General features: G+C 36.5%; 1 protein-coding gene across 1 annotated transcript in view; it reads right to left on the bottom strand.

The window, feature by feature from the left end:
• LOC140146277 (phosphatidylinositol-3-phosphatase SAC1-B-like) overlaps window positions 1-19,286 on the bottom strand; it is an 88,685-nt gene that overhangs the window by 18,215 nt on the left and 51,184 nt on the right. Inside the window, 4 exon segments of the mRNA XM_072168065.1 lie at window positions 13,601-13,661; window positions 15,446-15,547; window positions 16,469-16,562; window positions 17,023-17,095. Of these exon segments, the coding sequence (XP_072024166.1) occupies window positions 13,601-13,661; window positions 15,446-15,547; window positions 16,469-16,562; window positions 17,023-17,095 (330 nt within the window).

Here is a 19,286-nt window from a genome sequence, read left to right as displayed (position 1 = left end):
TTTAATAACAAAATTAAAATTTGCGGAAATTGTACATTATGGCTACAAGGACACTCTTCCATAGAGATGGCTATGGAATACCCCACTGCTTGCTCATATTGAGCAGCTGCTTATTAAGACACAAGCAGTGTTCGAATTAAGGAAATATAAATGGTTGTCCCACGGACAACCAGATTACAATTTCTGGTTGTCCGTCTAAGTTTTTGGTTGTCCGTAGGCCTACAAAGGTGACTTGGCTACAGATTTATGGTTGTCCGATGGACAACCGAATCAGTATTTTTGGTTGTCCGGCGACTTTTTTAGTTGTCCCGGGCGAACGGACAACCAAAATTTCGAACGCTGGACACAAGACATGCTTATTTTGGGGTTCAAGTAATAAACCCCAAAGAACTACATGTATTATAAAACAAAATCAATTGCCAATAAAAATTTATTGCATATGCTTGTGCAAGAGATTGATATTTATATTGCGAAGACCACACAAAGACCAAATTAAATGTGCCATAGACGACAAACAATTGCATTTTTCTTTCTTTTACTGTCACATTGTGAAGTGCCATACCGTAGAAACCCGTCTATAAGGAATAGAAGCGACTGTGATGATAGCATATTTCACGCTAGCGCCTCCACAATATTATATCATTATGGAATTTGAGCAAATCATTTACCGACACAAGCAGGTATACAATGTATTATTTATCTTTATTTCAGATCTCACGAGCATAGCTCACTTGGCAAGGCATAAGACTTTGGTTCTTTAGATCGGAAGATGGTGAGTTCGAGCCTCATCACGGTCACACAAACTTTTATAAACAAAATATTGTTCAAACTTTTCATTTATATTTTCTTGCATTTTCTAAAGACTCCTTTCGTGATCATTTTTTTTTCATATTTAGTTTAATTTATTCTATTGTTTTTCTTTTATTGTTTCTTTTCTTTGTCTTTTTTCTTGTTTAATTTTATTTTTTCTTTATTTTTCTTTGATTCATATAATATTGGCAGGATAAGGAGAGGAGGAACTAAAGACCCATTCAGTGATTTGCTCATCCGGACGATCGTAAAAATCATCAAAATTCACCTTTGTCATTGTCATAGATGTGGTAACATAGCCTGCTAGTGGTTCAGCAGAAAACCGTGTGACACATAATATACATTTGGCTACATTTTATTATACGATAAATACTGAATTTATTAAACATGGTAACAAATATTCTCTAGCAGATCGGTTATACGATGGAACTGGTAGGCATAGGCCTATTATAAATTCGGGATATTAAATATCTTCCTGACGCGACAGATCTGCGCATGTGGTCAAAGACGATTCCTTATAGCCACAGACCGTCCGCTGGAATTAGTTGAACATGAACCATTCGCTATGGCTGTTGGTCGGACCTCTCATCTCTCCACATCGATTGTGACCTATAATCCCCGACATTGCCATTATGAACTCACATCCTCCTGTTTTATTCCAATACACTGGCGAAATTCGTAATAATCGGATTAACTACCATAGCAATAGGTGAAAACAATTTTTGAATATACCGCGTTATACACTGATACGTTCAGGCGGTACCTCTTCATTGAACCATATCATGCTGCACCTGTAAGATCTTTGAAAAGACCAGTATTGTATTCAATCTATGATTGCAGACATACACAGTACAGGTGATGAGTGTAACCTGCTTGTAGCGCAGCGCGATATGTTCAAAATTGTTTTCACCTATTGCTATGGTAATTAATCCGATTACTACGCAACTTCACCAGCGTATAATGGCCGAATATACTCTGACCATCTCTTGGCTTGTTGGATTCGTCTATACTACAATTCGCTGGCGAAGTGACGTAATAATCGCAATAACTACCATCAAGCAGATTGCACTAATCACCCGCGTATGTCACCAAACATAGATTGAATACCACTCTTTTCATAAATACTAATCTTACATGGCGAGTGATTAGCATTTCTTTGACAACTATGGTTTAATGCATAGGTGCCACGTGAACGATGAAGTGCAGGGCTATATATTCAAATTGTATTCATCAATTGCTATGGTAGTTAATCCGATTAATTACGCCACATCGACAGCGAATAGCCTGTAGTATGGGTTCAAGTGGAACAGAAAATAGTGTATGTCCATTGCTAGCTATGGTAATTAATCATGTTAGTGTTTACATCACTACTTCGGTGAAGACAAGAGAAGTGTGCCTTCTCTACCAACGCCTGTGATATAACAGGTGCAAGCGAAACAAAATTGAATGACCAGAATAGTTTCCTTTGTCAGATGAATTGATTGAAGTTTTTGAAGACACTCTATTCTTGATGGGACAATAGATTCAAATATGGAATAATTATTATTCCTCATCTAGTTTTTTTTGTTGAAAAAACTGCAATTGTGGCAACAGAACAATATTTATTTTGATTTCATTTCAAGTAGAAACAAAATCGTGCTTAAGCCAAAAACGCACCCTACCTACCATTCCTCAAGAATTGGGATGGCACAAAGGTGCAACATAGGTTTTTATTGCAAAGAAGAGGACAGACAAGTAGTTACAACACATCTGTCTAACCGTGGGTTTCGCTATTATTTAGAATAAATGCTTTTACTAGTTTCTATAAAACCACAAAATTACTAAAAAAAACTAAAAAAAAACTAAAAAAAATAAATTAAAAAAAAATACACACCTAAAATTAAAAGTAGAAAGGTAGATTTGAAGAAAGATAAAAGAACATGTCAAAAAGTTAAAATTAAACGAGAATGAAAAAAAGCGGAACCGGTGCCCGGACCATGCTCTCTTCAGCATGTCTTCAGTTCCAAAGTCTGACGCTCTATCAATTGAGCTATACGATCCTGATATACTGAAACAGTCGTTATTATGTCAATACAATTGATTGGTGTTACAACATACTTAGATGGAATGCATAGCCACCCAGTGCCAGTATATATTTGTTCAAACTCCAAATACAACAAGCAACCAATTTTATTGAGGGCGTTTCTTAGGTATATCCTTGTAGACGGGGTTTTACGGTAGTGGAAGTGGAAGTTCAATACCTTTAGAAAATATTTCTCTGTGATGACTAATGTTGATTTCGGCTTAATACGTTGTATTTTCACTTAAGAGGATACATGATTCCGCTTGATTCATTGTGCACCAATTTGACCCCCTAGCTTACTGAATAAATACTGCGGTTTTCCGATCTTGATTTGAAAAGGTCTTTAAAGGCCCATTCAGTGATTTGCTCATCCGGACGATCTTAAAAATCATCAAAATTCAGATTTTGGTACCTTTGTCATTGTCATAGATGTGCTAACATAACCTGTGAGTGGTTCAGCCGAAAGCCGTGTATTTAAGACAAAATAAGACATTTTACACGAATCTGTAATTTAGATACTGACAGTATCTAAATTAGCTACATGTATTTGAATGGGGCTTCAACTTCGTCAGTACTGCTGTTTTCTTCGCTTATTGCCAAATGTGTGTAATTTCAAAAATACCAAATGACAATTTGAATGACTTGTCCTTCACTTTTAAGCAATGTATAAACAATTTTATTTTTTTTTACACTTGCGCTGGGATCACTGAATGGGTCTTTGTGGACATGATATATGGATTTCCAATGGAATACGCCACTGTTTGATCACAGATGAGCAGCTGCCATAAGACATGCTTATTTTGGGATTCAAGTAATAAAACCCAAAGAACTATTATAAAACAAAATCAATTGCCAATAAAAATTTATTGCATACGCTACAGTTTGCATAACTCAATATCAGCTTCGGCAACTTACTTTCTTTGCCCAGAATAGCATAAAATCTATGAAGAAGTGATTAATTTTGGTTTGGGTTCATTGCCAATTCATTCACATTTATAATTGGGGCATGGGTAAGATGGCTCTGATGTAGCCGTTTTTAACCGCTGTCATGCATCTATCGTCTCAAATAACACAGGCAACATCATTATTTTAAGTGTTAAGAATTATTCATATTATTCATATCATACAAATGGCAGTCACATGCTGGATTTAATACATGGTGATTTACAATGAAAACACAATTAAAGGTAAATGAATATGTATTCATAACCTCCGCGATTCACGCCATATGTGCGTCCCAATCAAATTGGTCGTTAGATGATTTACGCACACCGCGGTGTACCGGTGCGGAGGTTATTGATATCCATCAATGACCTCCGCGTATACTTACGTGGTACAATGTCTTCCGCATGTGCGTATCTGTTGCGCCGGAACACTTCACGCGCACGCAAATACCATATTTGCACATGGCATGATTGCGCAGTGCTGTAATTGGCAAGTCCGGTTTAGTCTGTTCGACTTCGACTTTTTGAAGGGCGAAATATAAGTTTTGATAAAAATTGTTTATTTCAACAAATTTCAGAGAATAAAATCTTGAGATTTGGTTGAGTGATGAGTTAAAAATGATGGTTATGAATTCGGTTAATAACTTTGCATCAGTTATATGTCGGGCATTGTGAAAAATCTAAACATTTTGCTTTGGACCTCGGAATTCCGAGCCCTTAACCGTGCCCTCAATTATAAATATGAATGAATTGGCAATGAACCCAAACCAAAATTAGTCACTTCTTCATAGATTTTATGCTATTCATGGCAAAGAAAGTAAGTTGCCGAAGCTGATATTGAGTTAAGCAAACTGTAGCGTATGCCAGTGCTGTATGGTGCAAAACCTAATTGAGGAGCCAATGGCTCCTAACTTTATAAATTTAGGTGACCAAATTTTGCTCCCAGGTAAAAAATCTGAGGTGCCAACTGAACAGCCATGTGCGTTTAATGTTCATAGCTGCTGTACTCAATCTATTGAACGCTACATACTTCATACACAGCATGTACAGTGTTACAGTACATGTAGGCCTATATGTTTTCCAGGAAGTCTCCATTGAGACATTATAAATGCATATATTCATAGCATACATTCATACTCTTGAATGCTACATTACATACATATTTTGCATTTGCTGGCGATTAAAAGCTTCAATACATGAATAGTTGGTCGCCATTGGCGCCAGGGATTAATATTTAGTCGCCATCAGAAAAAATCTAGTCGCCAATGCGCCTAAAATGGTCGCACCGTACAGCACTGGCGTATGCAATAAATTTTTATTGGCAATTGATTTTGTTTTATAATAGTTCTTTGGGTTTATTACTTGAATCCCAAAATAAGCATGTCTTATGGCAGCTGCTCATCTGTGATCAAACAGTGGCGTATTCCATTGGAAATCCATAAACCCCCTATGGAAGACATGTCCACAAAGATCTAAACATTTTGCTTTGGACCTCGAATTCCTCGGTTCCAAAGGCAAAATGTTTAGATTTTTCACAATACCCTCCAAATAACTAATGCGCAGTTATTAACCTATAATCAACATTCAAAATTAAAGAAAAAATACATCATTAATATTTTTACAAAACTACACAAATATCCAAAGATGGCTCTGACGCACAGATATTATATAAATAATTTATAAATAATATAATTATTATTCCAATCACATACATAAAATAAACCACCCACTCTACCCCTCTCTAAAAAAACCCCTGTCACATAGACCAATGATTATAAACCCTACAACTCTCCCCCATCAAGATACAGCACATACAAACTCTCATTGCCCCCATTCCCCAAAAATATCCCAGACCAAAACCAAACTAAAATATTATGACTTAACCCCCTCCCCCACCACTTTATCAGCTAAACCAAATCACAGACCTAGAACAACTGTCACCCTCCCTCTGCCAAAAACTGGAAAATATACGCAATATACCCTAACCTTAAACATCTAAACAAATGTCATATTGAACAGGAATATTATTATCGCATCAGACAATTTGTGACTTTTTTTTTGGTTGCTGTTAATATTGCTGTTGATTAGGAAAAAATAGGGAAAAAAAAACACCTCACAATACTTGCTACCAAAATAGAGCCTATACTTTGCGTCACTTTGGTATTGGTATTGACGTCAGTGTTTTTCAGGAGATTATGCTGCAATGTAAATGAAAAAATGGCCTTGTACACATGTGCATAATGTTCTGTAGGGCAAGGTTAGCTTCGCTAACAGACCCGAGGTGTTAATGATCTAAACACAGCAAAAGATAGAGGGCGATATAACCATTTCTGTGTGGTGCGTTAGGGATGTAGACCACCAAATAACTTCTCCATTTAAAAGCATGTAAAAATCAACTTTTTTACCTGGCGCTTTCTACACCGCCTGACAATATTTTTCACTTTTTTACGTCATCATTTAAGCTTCAATTTTGCTTAACTTTACAGATTCAGTTTTTTATCAAAAATGTTGAAAAGCGATGCCGAAACTAGCATTAAAACTTGTTTCGTTAGCAGTAATTCGGACAGGGCTTACTTTTCTATAAGTCATCAATAGGCTAGCATCTTTCATTTAAATCAGAATATGCCAACCTTATGAAGAACATGGTCCTTAAGGACACCACATTGTCTCCAGTAGCCATATACTTTTAACCGGAACTCATCACCATTGCACTTTTCGCGTAATGATTTGGTGTAATGCGCCCTTAGCTTCACTAACAGAGCCCAAGGTGATTATGATCTAAAGTATAGAACACAACAAAAGATAGAGGGCGAGATAACTATTTCTGTGTGGTGTGTTCCAGGCGGTGGCGGATGCGATATCGCCATTTTTGATGTCGCCATTGGATTAACACATAATCATGAAATCTTCACAAACAATTCTAAATTTGTTATCTGGTGTCAAAGCAAAATTATCTTACTCTAAAACCGTTGGGGTTCGACAAAGTACCCCACTGTAAGTATGTTGTTTTTTAATTTATAACTGCTAACCGTCTATTTTGAATGGGGCTGTCAGCCTTGTATTTTCGCCAGCCTCGAACGTCACATGTCCTATGCTGCCAGGTGTGTTCCAGAAAACATGATTTCAATTGATAAGGTGACTAAAAAACACCTGTTCTACAGGCCCAAGCCAGGCCTGTATGCAGGGGGGTGTCGCACCCCCCAAATTGGCAAAAGTATACAAAAAGTCCCAAAAATTACAAAGTGCGAGTATAGCGTTTTTGGGGAAGAAAGTTTTTATTGTTTTTAATATCTTGTAAGAAGAGCCCCAACCTCTTGACCAAAATATGCATTCTGTGAATGTATCTCGCTGTTCCCTTCTATCTCAACTTTTGTGGTACAAGTAGTACATAACACAGACTAGCTCTTTTCACGTTCATTCATGTATAAATTTATGCGCAGCCTTCAATGCACAACAAAATAATAACTCTTGGCCCACTGAAATTGTTTATTTGCATAATAAATACAATATTGGTCACGCTGAAATTCTAAGATCTTGCAGGAACATATTGCTCTAAATTATTATCTTATTTTTTTATTTCTCATGATGTTGATATACATATGAATTGTAATATATCACAATTTACTTATAAATAATAATGAAGCAGCCTGATTTTATCCATATGTTTAAAAACCATTAAATTTGTAATACTTGATTCAGAGTTTTTTTCTGAGAACAACAGTATACATTCTGTGCATTGAGAGTGTTTCTCTCAAAGTGGGCACATTTCATTTCATGACGCAACTTTTTTCTAGGTCAAATCTGTCTCTGCTCAAGGAACTCACCGCTTACAGTTGGTTTTTGCGGAATATCAATTTTAAACGTCTTATTTTCTCATAAAAAGGAGTCATTTTCATTGTCCTCATAATATTAGCTTGCCAATGATATGATGTTGTCCAAGCAATATATATATGCCCTTTAAAGCTCGAAGGGAATTGATTTTGACAAACATATTTTGAGCAAAATTTAGAATATTTTCAAAATATGTTTGCCAGACATTTTTTAGATTTTTCAAGCTTTCGGTGATTTTGATTCAATTTGATTGGGATGTACAATCATACATATAGGCGGTTACCCATATTTGGCGGTTCTCGGCCGGGCGCGATTACCTGGCTGATGGTGACTCTACCCACCATGTTTCATGCCCATATGACAGTTTTTACTAATTTGACCTCAGATGACCTCTGGTTACCCCAAAATGACCGTCCAAAAATTTGGCTCTAAATGTTGACTGTACCCACCAAGTTTCATGCCCATACGACAGTTTTTACTAATTTGACCTTAGATGACCCGTGGGTGACCTCAGATGACCCCAAGATGACCTTCCAAAATTTTGGCTCTGAATGTTGTCTGGACCCACCAAGTTTCATGCCCATATGACAGTTTTTAGTAATTTGACCTCAGATAACCCCTGGGAGGGGGCCCCAGGGTCAGATGACGTAACGAACATAAACTTCTTCTTACCAGGACAGAACTACACCCACCCACAGAGTTTGGGCCCCATAAGACCTATGACAGCCTCACACGACAGTTTTTAGTAATTTGACCTCAGATGACCCCTGGGAGGGGGACCCGGGTCAGATGACTTAACTAACATAAACTTCTTCTTGCCAGGACAGAACTACACCCACCCACCAAGTTTGGGCCCCTGCACGACCTACAACGGCCTCACATTAGCAGTCACAGACAGACAGACAAACAGACAGAGAGACAGAGAATAGCGTATTATTATATAGATATGTGACATGATCAAGGGGAATGAGTCACATGTCGACCCTGGTCGAAAATGAGTTTTACATAAGTTTCTAAAGAGGACATATAGAGCTTTCATAAACTGAAAACCCCGTGTTGATACGACTTTTCTTTGTGAAATTACGTCAATTTATCAATCACTGAAAACAATAGCAAACAAAAGAATTTTAACACTTTTTTTGCCAATATTTCAAAATTAATGCTAGCGACATCCGACTCATTCCCCTTGATCATGTCACATATGGTGTGACACAAGGCGTTTATGAATAACCATCAAAGCATTATCTCTCTATATGCAGTCAAAGATGCATGTTGTGACTTTTCAAATCACACCAATAGGTTATTCCAGCTGAAATTCATACACCCTCTATATTACATTCATCTTCCACACACAGGGTGTATATTTCAAATGGACCTTTTCACATTGGGCTATTACAGTTAAAACCTATACACCCTGGAAGACATGACCTTATTCTCCAACACAGGGAGTGTAAATTTCAAATGGGTTTACCTTGGATGACTGTATTTGAAATAATACACTCATTGTGTGAAAGATCAAGGTCATCTCTTCCATAGGGGGTGTATGGATTTCAACTGGAATAGCCCATTTCAATTTGATGCCATGTACTTGTTTGCTTGATTTGGTCATGTCACATTTCAAGCCTCGGGGCATTTTTGAGTCTCTTTATGTTTCTTCGGTGAATTAGAATTTGTTAACAAAACAGACCACTATGAAAGTGGTAATTTGTGTTTAAAATTAACTTCCCTATTATCACGCTCAACATACCGTATTGTCTGTATTAACGCCCCAGGGGCGTTGCATTTTTCTAAGTGGGGGGGGGGGGCGTTTATTACAAGTGAATTGTCAATGAATAAAACTTAAAAATCAGGTTCAATTTTGGTGCTCTTGTAGAAAGGAGGGATTTACAACTATACTAATACTTCCGTTCGTTTCCCGGTTGAGATCCAAGATGCTGGTGCGCATCGGAATACAGTATTTAGAGGTTAATAACTGCGCATCGGTTATTTGGAGGGCATTGTGAAAAATCTAAACATTTTGCCTTTGGAACCGAGGAATATATAATATATTCCGAGGCAAAGCAATATGTTTAGATTTTTCACAATGCCCGACATATTATCGATGCAAAGTTATTAACCTCATTCATAACCGTCACTTTCATCTCTTCACTTTACAAAATAACACAAATTTTTCCTCAAAAGTTTGTAAAAATACACAATTTTTATATACATCTTCCCTTTCCAAAAATCGATCAGGCTAAAACAGGACGACCAATAACAAAAATGCATACCACAATTTGTGCAAATATGGTAGCGCGCAATCCAAATACGGCAGCCAGCGCGCGCGCAGTTTGTTCAACGCACTATACAGCACACGCGGAGGTTACTAATATTTTATTTTGAACAATTACGCATTTTGTGGTCAATTGTGAGATATTAATGACCTCGATTTGCGTTCTCGTTTTCACAAATAGCTAAATGTAATTGGACCGCACGCATCGCGTTTATTAATGAGGTTATGAATATCATGTTAAATACTAAGAAATTACATCTGCAAGTGCATATTAAGCAAGAATATAATTTACTTAGTGACATTTTTAATTCGACAATGAACTGGATGGAAGTTTCACAATAATAGGTTTTATCCATGCAATTTAGCGATCGTCACTGACATGACTGATTCATGTTTTAAGCTTACTCACACGATATGGCATGGAAATATTTGCATTTGTGTCCATTTTACATTGAAAAAATGGAGGCATTTATTAGAGGGGGAGCGTTTATTACAGACAATACAGTATACCGCAAAAATATTTTTTAAAGTGCAAATATATGTTCTTTTATGTAAGAAAATTCAGCATCACAAATTTCAAAACAAAGCGCTAAAAATTACCACCCTTTAATTTCAATGAGCTAATCCAGTTGAAATCCATACACCACCTATGGAAGACATAACCTTAAGGGCAGAGTAATGGGAGAGAACATGGACCTTTTCGAGCTTCATTATTTCTGAATTGTATGTCCAAAGTATATAAAACTATACATATTTGGAAAGGAAATGAGTCAAGGAATCCCATGGTGACGTCAGATTTGTTCAAAAATCTCAAGTTTTTGAAAAAATCACAAAAATTCACTTTTTTACCCCAATTTTTTTTGTGACAACTTAGAAAAAATTCCGTTCGGAGTAAAAAAAAAACAGTTAGCTTTTCATGGAGAAGAGACATGAACTTAGGGAAGGTTTTTTATTTTTTTGAAATTGCCTTTTTTTCAAATATTGAAAAAAAAAACATGTGAAAAAAGCCATTTTGCACTCTATAAAGCTAAAATTGCACATAATGGTGTATATTTTTTTTTTTTTTTTATATTTTGAAAAAATGAAAAAACTTCCCTAGACTTTGATGTACTCTAAAGGATAGTGCAAAAAGTTTACCCTTTGCTTGCATATTTTTCGAGTTATCTTGTCACTAATATCGCGCAATATTTTCAAAAGTGAACTCTGAGAAATCGACGTTTTAGTAAAAAAATGTCAAAATTATGCACAAAACGCCCTTAAATTTTAAAACGGTAAGACTTTCACACTTGTAAAAGCTGTATCTGGTGCATGGTCTAAATATGCATCTTTTTGCACCAATGAATCTATAATGTCTGCTTTCAGTGTGCCAAAATTCAAAATAATTAAAAAATCCAAGTGGCATTTTGACTGCAATTTTTTGTTTTGTTTACACCACATTTGCTGGCGTTAACAACATACCGAATGCGCCTTGACTGCGTTGGACATACGCCAGCAGAGTTGCGCCATCGCCACGCGGACGCTTAATCGCTGCGTAATCACAATATTTCGCATTCACAAGCATTTCTGCCTCATTATTTCCGCCAATTTACTAAGCTGTCTTGAGCCATGTGACTTTTTAGAGTTGAAAAGAGTGAAATAAATCAAGCAAAAATACTGAATAAATATTAGCAAGTTGTAGTTTATCAGTTTCAAGTGAAAGAATACATCTTAGTGTTGATAAATATCAAACAATCTCAAATTCGGTCGTGGACGAATGTGACATGTGTCTTCCATTACTCTGGCCTTAAGCTTCCACACAGGGAGTGTGAATTTCAAATGGGGTGACCTGATTAGGTTACTCCATTTGAAGTCTACACCCTCTGTGTGGGAGATTAAGGTCATGTCCATAGAGAGTGCACAAATGTCAACTGAAATAGCCCAATTATATCAAATTAACAGAATCTAAGGATTATTATGTACACGTTTCTAAAATATCTACACATAACACCAGTTTTAATAGGCCTTCATTGCTGGAATTTCACCTATTATATCGCTAAGGCAAGTCTGTTTCTCAGACACCCACACGCATTATGTGAACTCCAATTATGCTATGCGTTGGCTGTAAAATTCACTGTATTTTTCCCCCATATATTAATTTTTTTTTTTTATATTTTCGGTATCATTATATCGCGATCCAATTTTGTCTTTTTTTGCAGTTTTTTTACGTATTTCACCATTGATTTTAAAAGAGATATATATAAAACTATTCATTGTGTATACATGTATATTATGTTTCTTTTTTTAATACCACAAAGTGCATAAACATTGTGCCTTGACTGTAAAAAAATATCGCATAGGACTTGATTTTTTACCAAATGTGTCTCAGATAGACTTTCTTTTTTTTTTGGACTAAACTTCTTGAAACATCCCATTGTAATCTTGAACATAATGAGGCCAACAGCCCTCGAATTAACCCACGGCACCCATGGCATTTTGACGTGGGTGCCCATCCCCTCTGCCGTAATGCCCTCAAAATATGTTCTTTACCCAAGGCAGTCACTTGCCGTGCCCTCTATAATGAAGTTGCCGTCGGTGCCCCAGCCATGTCCCTTCATTATAAAATCATCTATCTATGTTTTGTGTGTGTATTCTTCACTTTTGAGAAATTGCCTTGGTGCCCTTCTCAAATTTTCAACAGTTGCCGTAATGCCCTCTTGAAATATTACAAACTGCTGTGCTGCCTTGCATTTTCAGTGAAAATCCAAGGCAATTATCAACTTGCCCTAAAAAATTTGCCGTGCCCCTTCAGATCCTAAATTCGAGGGCTGGAGGCCAATAACAAATCAGATCCTGGGGACGGAGATTCTTTTCATCAGCAGCACAACATAAAACACCTTTTTTAATAGACCTTTATTTCCTTCCGGTTAAGGACATAATTGTTTTCTTCTTCTGTTTAACCCTAACCGAACCAAATAACAACAAACCACAATTCACAAAGCATATACACGTGCAGGTATCCCACATGATTTGATTGAATCATCATGCGAACAGTCATATGGTCACAGAAAGTTTGGCTGGCTAAGGTAGGCTGTGGCAAGGTAGGCCGTGCATGTGTCTGGCACCGAGGGGTTGGTGGTTCAAAACTGCACCTGAGAAAAATGTTTTCTCTTCTTCTTTCTTTCTTCCTTCCTTATTTCCTTCCCCCTCGCCAAATAGCAACTATTTTGCTGGTATTTCACCTTATTATAATCGGTGAACTTCTTGAACCATCCCATTTCCGTTTTAATCATTTTGTGTATTTTCTTTGTCGTATCTCTGCGCCATGAAAATCATTTTTGATGGACACCAGAGAATAACATAATTGTCCTTTATTGTTGTAATTATCATGCAGGGAAATGTTGACTCGTAAAATTATGCTTTAAGCACAAGCATCTATCAGTCAATCATACCGTCTTTTAATTGGGCTATTCAAATTGAAATCCTAACACCCCCTATGGAAAACACAAACTTAACCTCCCACACAGGGACTTTATATTTCAAATGGAGTCATCCATTCAGGTAACCCCAATGGAAATTTACACCACTTGTGTGGAAGATTAAGGTCATGTCTTCCACAGGGGGTGTGTGGATTTCAACTGGAATAGCTAATTGATATTTCCAATGCATAAAGAATGAGAAATAAAAACCACAAGAAAAGCTTACCTGATGGAATGAGTATACTGATGATACACATGGAAAATGCAACAATACAGATGGCTGGAAGCTGTCAAACAAACATAAAAAACAAACATATGTAAAATAAAGGTTGTACCAGAGCAGTGCTCACATATGATATTACATCTCCATTGAAGAATTTCATCAGGAATTCAGAAATCAGATTTAGAAGTTTTACCAATTAGTGGGTTGACGGCGAACCCGCTAAAACCCCACTAATTGCAGTTCTAAACTTGTACGACCGCAAACCTGCTAAAAACCCACTAATTGTTATGAATTCCTGTCGTAAAAGCCTAATAAACTCACTTGTTTCCGCAATCCAATCTATAGCCTTTCTCAAAGGTGAATGCTAACCGATCCTTTGTATGACGTCATGGTGTGATGACGCCCTCTGGATTAATTGGTCATAAATTCACAAATTCTTGCGATGGACGACACAAGAAACACCAGATGGATAAGGGAGTCTATCTGGATCCGGTTAAGATCACAGCCGAATACGAAGGAGAGCCTAATGTAGGGCTGCTAAGAATACGCAATTGCGTTATTTGCGCCGCAATTTGCATATTTTGGCACCAATTTTTCGCGGATTTGGAGAGTCCCTGGACCTGGAAGTTTGTATCCAAATGGGACCAATTTGTAACTTGTGTTCACTTCAAAATCTATCTAAGATAGATAGACTTGTGTACAAAACCAATGCATTTTTATATCTTCAATAGACTATGCAGTGAACATTTTCGCGGATTTGGAGAGTCCCTGGACCTAACATCAAGTGCTACCATCATTAAAAAAAAATGTTGTTTTTTTTAAATTTGGAAAAAAGTTACAAAAAAATTACAAGTTTGTATCCAAATGGGACCAATTTGTAACTTGTGTTCACTTCAAAATCTATCTAAGATAGATAGACTTGTGTACAAAACCAATGCATTTTTATATCTTCAATAGACTATGCAGTGAACACAAGTTACAAATCCGTCCCATTTGGATACAAACTTGTAATTTTTTGGTAACTTTTTTCCAAATTATTTAAAATCAACCACAAATGATTGCAGTACTTCACTCTAGGTCAAGGGACTCTCTAAATCCGCAAACAAATTTTTTTAAACACAATTTTTTATTTTTTTATTTTCTTAATTTTTTTTTAAATTTTCTTAATTTTTTTTGCGTTTTTCGGAAAATCGGGGTGTATTTTTTGGCCTCCAAAATCGCGTATTCTTAGCAGGCCTAGCCTAATGAATGGCCACGAGGGGGCATTCCAACTTAGTCACATTTATGACCAATTAATCCAGAGGGGCGTCATCATCCAATGATAACCATCATGCCATCCAAAAACAAAAAGATCGATTGGCATTTCACCATTGAGAAAGGCAACAGATTGGATTGCCGAAACTGTATGAAAAGTTTTTCTTTGTATTTTACAACAAAAATGTTTAAATATATACCCATCTCTTTTTCCTTGGCATTGGGATACAAGAGAAGCTGAACACTTGACCATTTGTTTGTATCACAAAATCAATTTTAGCAAGAAACAACTAAACAACTTATTATGTTTGATCATTATCATCATCATAATTAGTCGGCTGCTGTACAGGCGACCACAAATTTCCTTCATTTACTACGGTCCTGTGCAAATTCAGCAATGTTTGTTGGAGCATATGAAGGGTCATTCAAAAAGTTCTGCCTCCACCCTCATATCTCATCCAGCTTCTGCATTCAGTAGCCCTTTCACATTTTCCATGATTATAAGCTTGTGAAATGAGAAAATATCTCGAAAACTTGCAACATTTTATGTTAAAGCCTATGGCTAGCACGCAAAGCAAAAAATTGCCAACCTACCAACATAAATCTGACATCTCTGGTCCTTCGTAGCGGGCATGATATTGTGATCCCCTCTGTTTCTTCAACAATGTAATTGCCAAGGAATAAATCTACTGAATCCTGAAAGATCAAATTCAACATGAATGTGTTAGTTGATAAAGCAAGGAAAGTTGATGGTAAGTTTCCCGTCACATATTTTGTTGAGTAATGAAAATTACCGTAATTCAAAATGAGTGTTAAGGTATGAGTTGGTAGTTTCGAGACATCCTGGCTGCTGAGTTGATGTTATTTGTTTGCTGCGCACCTGTACAAGCCAGTAGTATGTCCTTTGTGAATGGCTCATTGTGCCCCCATTTACAAAGGACATACAGACATACTACTGGCTTCAACAGGTGCGTGTGAAACAAAGAACACCAGTGCAGCAGCCAGGATGTCTTGAAACTACCAACTTGTGACTTAAAGGTGGGTAACCTGATTGAACAGCCTCATCACCCCACTTTACCTCATCAAAATGCAGATTTTGGTATCAGCTAAAAGCTTATATTTTTCTCATTAAAACATACTGAAATTAGGCGGTGTATTTATGAAGAAATCAATAAAAACATGTCAAATTATAGTCTCAATTTTGATATATCACTTTAGCGAATAATTCAACAGTTTTCTGATATATTCGGAAATACACTGATTTGGAACTCCTAATTTCAATACGGTAATGAGAAAAATAGGATCTTTCATTTGATACCAGTTTATTACAGGATCATGATGGTTATCATTAATAAAAACACTATAGACTTCCAGTATCACGCTGTATTAATGTCACATTTACAAGGAACATTTAGGTGTTCTTTTTTGCATGAATGCTTGAAAGGGACAACATTTTATGTTATACATAAGTTTTTAAAAATTTAATTTTCCAAATATATCGGGTCATCTTCCTTTAATGCTCATTTCCCGGTAGCGGTCACAAATGCCAAATATATTAATTAAGGTTATACGCATATTTAACAGCTTGTGTAAGGTCTTTATTATTTACACACTAACCTGTCTAAAGCCATCTACAAAGTTATTCTTGTAATATCTGATAGCTGAATTCACACCATCCTTCAAAAGACCCAGCCTAGTCCTTTTACCAGTTCTGCAATCAAAACAAACCCAATAACAACTTCATCAATAGATCTAAAAGACTAAGCCTGCAGTGCTTAAATTACAGTAAATGGTTTTTTTAATGAAACCTGGGATCGCTGGTTTCATTCGCCAATTCCAACATAGAAGCTTTACAATTAAGCGGCTAGGTGGTTTTCATTCATTTTACCTCATTATTTCGGCTTAAAAAATGGTCAGAAAACCTCCTTGGCAGTTGTTACTAGTATGTAATATTTTTAGTAAAGAATAACAAAATCAATATGACCGAAATCATACATTATGGCTTTAAATGTACGCATCTTGAGGGCACAAGAAGACAGGTAAATGCTGACTGGATGGGTGGCTAGGTAGTCACTGATTGGGAACCATGTCTTAGATGCATGTCCTAGCCCAAATATAGTATCTAACATTCTAACCAAACACATTTTGTAAATCAAACTCAAGTTGTGTACCTTGTGAAATCTGTTTTGAGAGCTCCAGTTCCAGCATACTGTAGTGAACAAGCATCTGCATTATCGGCCCAGGCTAATAAGAAACAAGGAAATAAAATATGAGCATAAGATGACATCAACACCATAGTGTGGGTGGTGGATCCCTGTGGGGAAGTTCTTCAGGACTCAAGTTTGTTTGAGTAGGGATGTGTCGCTGAAAATTTGAAAGTGGACCCACCCAAATATATTTTCTTATCATTGAAAAGAACTTTTGCCGTAGAAATGCGTATGTCCATTTTACACATCTGCCATTGCGTATTTACGCAAGCATCGTTGCACAATACATGTGAAAACAGTGATGTAATCACAAATTTTACCATTACTAAAGTACTATATATCTAGTTACCATTTGTTCCATTAAGGGGGCACAACACTAAATCCTTCCGCATTTGGTGTAACCTTGTATAGTTCCGGTTAAAAATAGCGCCTGAGCGAAATATATCAGCCTCTCGAGGGTACTAAATTTAAGTGAATCGTGCTTGTTTTTAATGAAAACACTAGAGTAGAACCTCGACATTAAAAATCTGTTCAAAAAATGTTTCAAATCGATTGTGAATTAGGGACAGGCTGTCGGAATGATATCAAGGCCGGATCTGGTAAGGAGGCGAAATTGTCGGCTGAAATTCGTGAGGGCGCTGTTCAGATGCCCGTAGCTCAAAAGTTCGACTAGATGCCCCCTCAAAAAATAAATTTTTATTAAATTTCAGACTTTATACTTTCAGAAAATCCATACAACATTTTCTCATCTTTATAGGCAAAAGGGTAGAAAAACAAATTTACTTTCATGTGTATTTCAATGGGACGATTATTTAGTGGTGTGCCCCCTTAACCGCCCATGCCCCTATAAGTGCCCACCCAGTGACTTTACAACAAGCAAGCAGTGATATTATTATCTCCCATGCAAATCTGAATCTTGGTCTGAAACATATGGCACAGTGATGATGATGGATGAATATTTTAGGCCGTTATTTTACGCATGCAATTATGTAAACAATGTAGAAATTAAGCGCCCACCCAAAATGACTTTGTTAAGTGCCCTGGGCGGTTAATGGAATGAATATGGTACATATAATTGTGAATCTTTTCTGCACTCAGGCGCAGAGAATCCACAGTCTGAGCTTTTGCATTCATCAGGCGCAGTTCCTTACACATAGCAGTAGATCATTGCTGTGCTCAAGAGACAGAGAGTCCATTCTCGGAGTTGCTGTGCTTTCAGCTTTGACTCAAAATAATATATTTTGTATTATATAATAGCGACCAATCTTTGTAGGCCTAGTATTATAATACTGAGAAGTTTTTACCATATGTGTACATCCATATCAAAAGCGATGCACTTGTCATTGCTACATGTGTCTCATTTCACATTATAGCTAGGAATAAATACCAGACTCATCTCAAGTGGAGGTCAAATCATCCCCAATTCACATGGTTTATAGGAATACAGAGAACATTCCTTAACCATCTGACTTGGGGATGATTTGTGACCTCTACTTGAGATGAGTCTGGTATTTATTCCTAGCTATTATGTAAAATAAGACACATGTAGCAGACGACAAGTGCATCGTTTTGATATGGATGTACACATATATTAACTCCAAATGTACATTTATTATTAAATATAATTATAATACTTTTATTATTTCTTTCGTTCTTAGGGCTCATATTGAAATACCCTACCACGTTTTCACACAGAAAGAAGGCAGGATTCCCCTCGCTAAGCGCGCGCCTTTACAAATGTAGGAAAGCTCGGTCAGGAAAGCACGCTCCTAATTTAAGTCAGTGAAGTGGCTAATTGCAGTGTTATAATCACACAGGATTTTAACAAAAGAAGGCTAGCACAGGAAAGCTGCAGGATGGCGCACACCTTCCTGTGTAAAGGAATTTCAAAAAGAGCCCTTAATATATATATATAGAGTGAAATAAATAAATAAAACTAAACCAAACAAAAATGTCATAATGACGAATTTAGTATAATGTCAAAATATCTGCATATAAAAATTTTACAAATTCCACTATTCCAGGTTTAAGTTTTTTTGTTTTCCACAATGATCAAATGATATGGCTACTATTGGGCAACATAAAAATATGAATTGTTGGGAAAATATCACAGCTGCAAAGAATATGTTAACACAATTTGTTTTTGTGTCCAAATTATCAATATCTTTCTTTGTTTTCCACAAATCTGTTAACACGTGAATAATCAATGATCAAATGCTATACATGTA

Source organism: Amphiura filiformis, chromosome 2, assembly GCF_039555335.1.
Source record: "Amphiura filiformis chromosome 2, Afil_fr2py, whole genome shotgun sequence".
NCBI classification, from domain to species: Eukaryota; Metazoa; Echinodermata; class Ophiuroidea; order Amphilepidida; family Amphiuridae; genus Amphiura; species Amphiura filiformis.
This window is presented reverse-complemented; position numbering and strand designations above follow the sequence as displayed.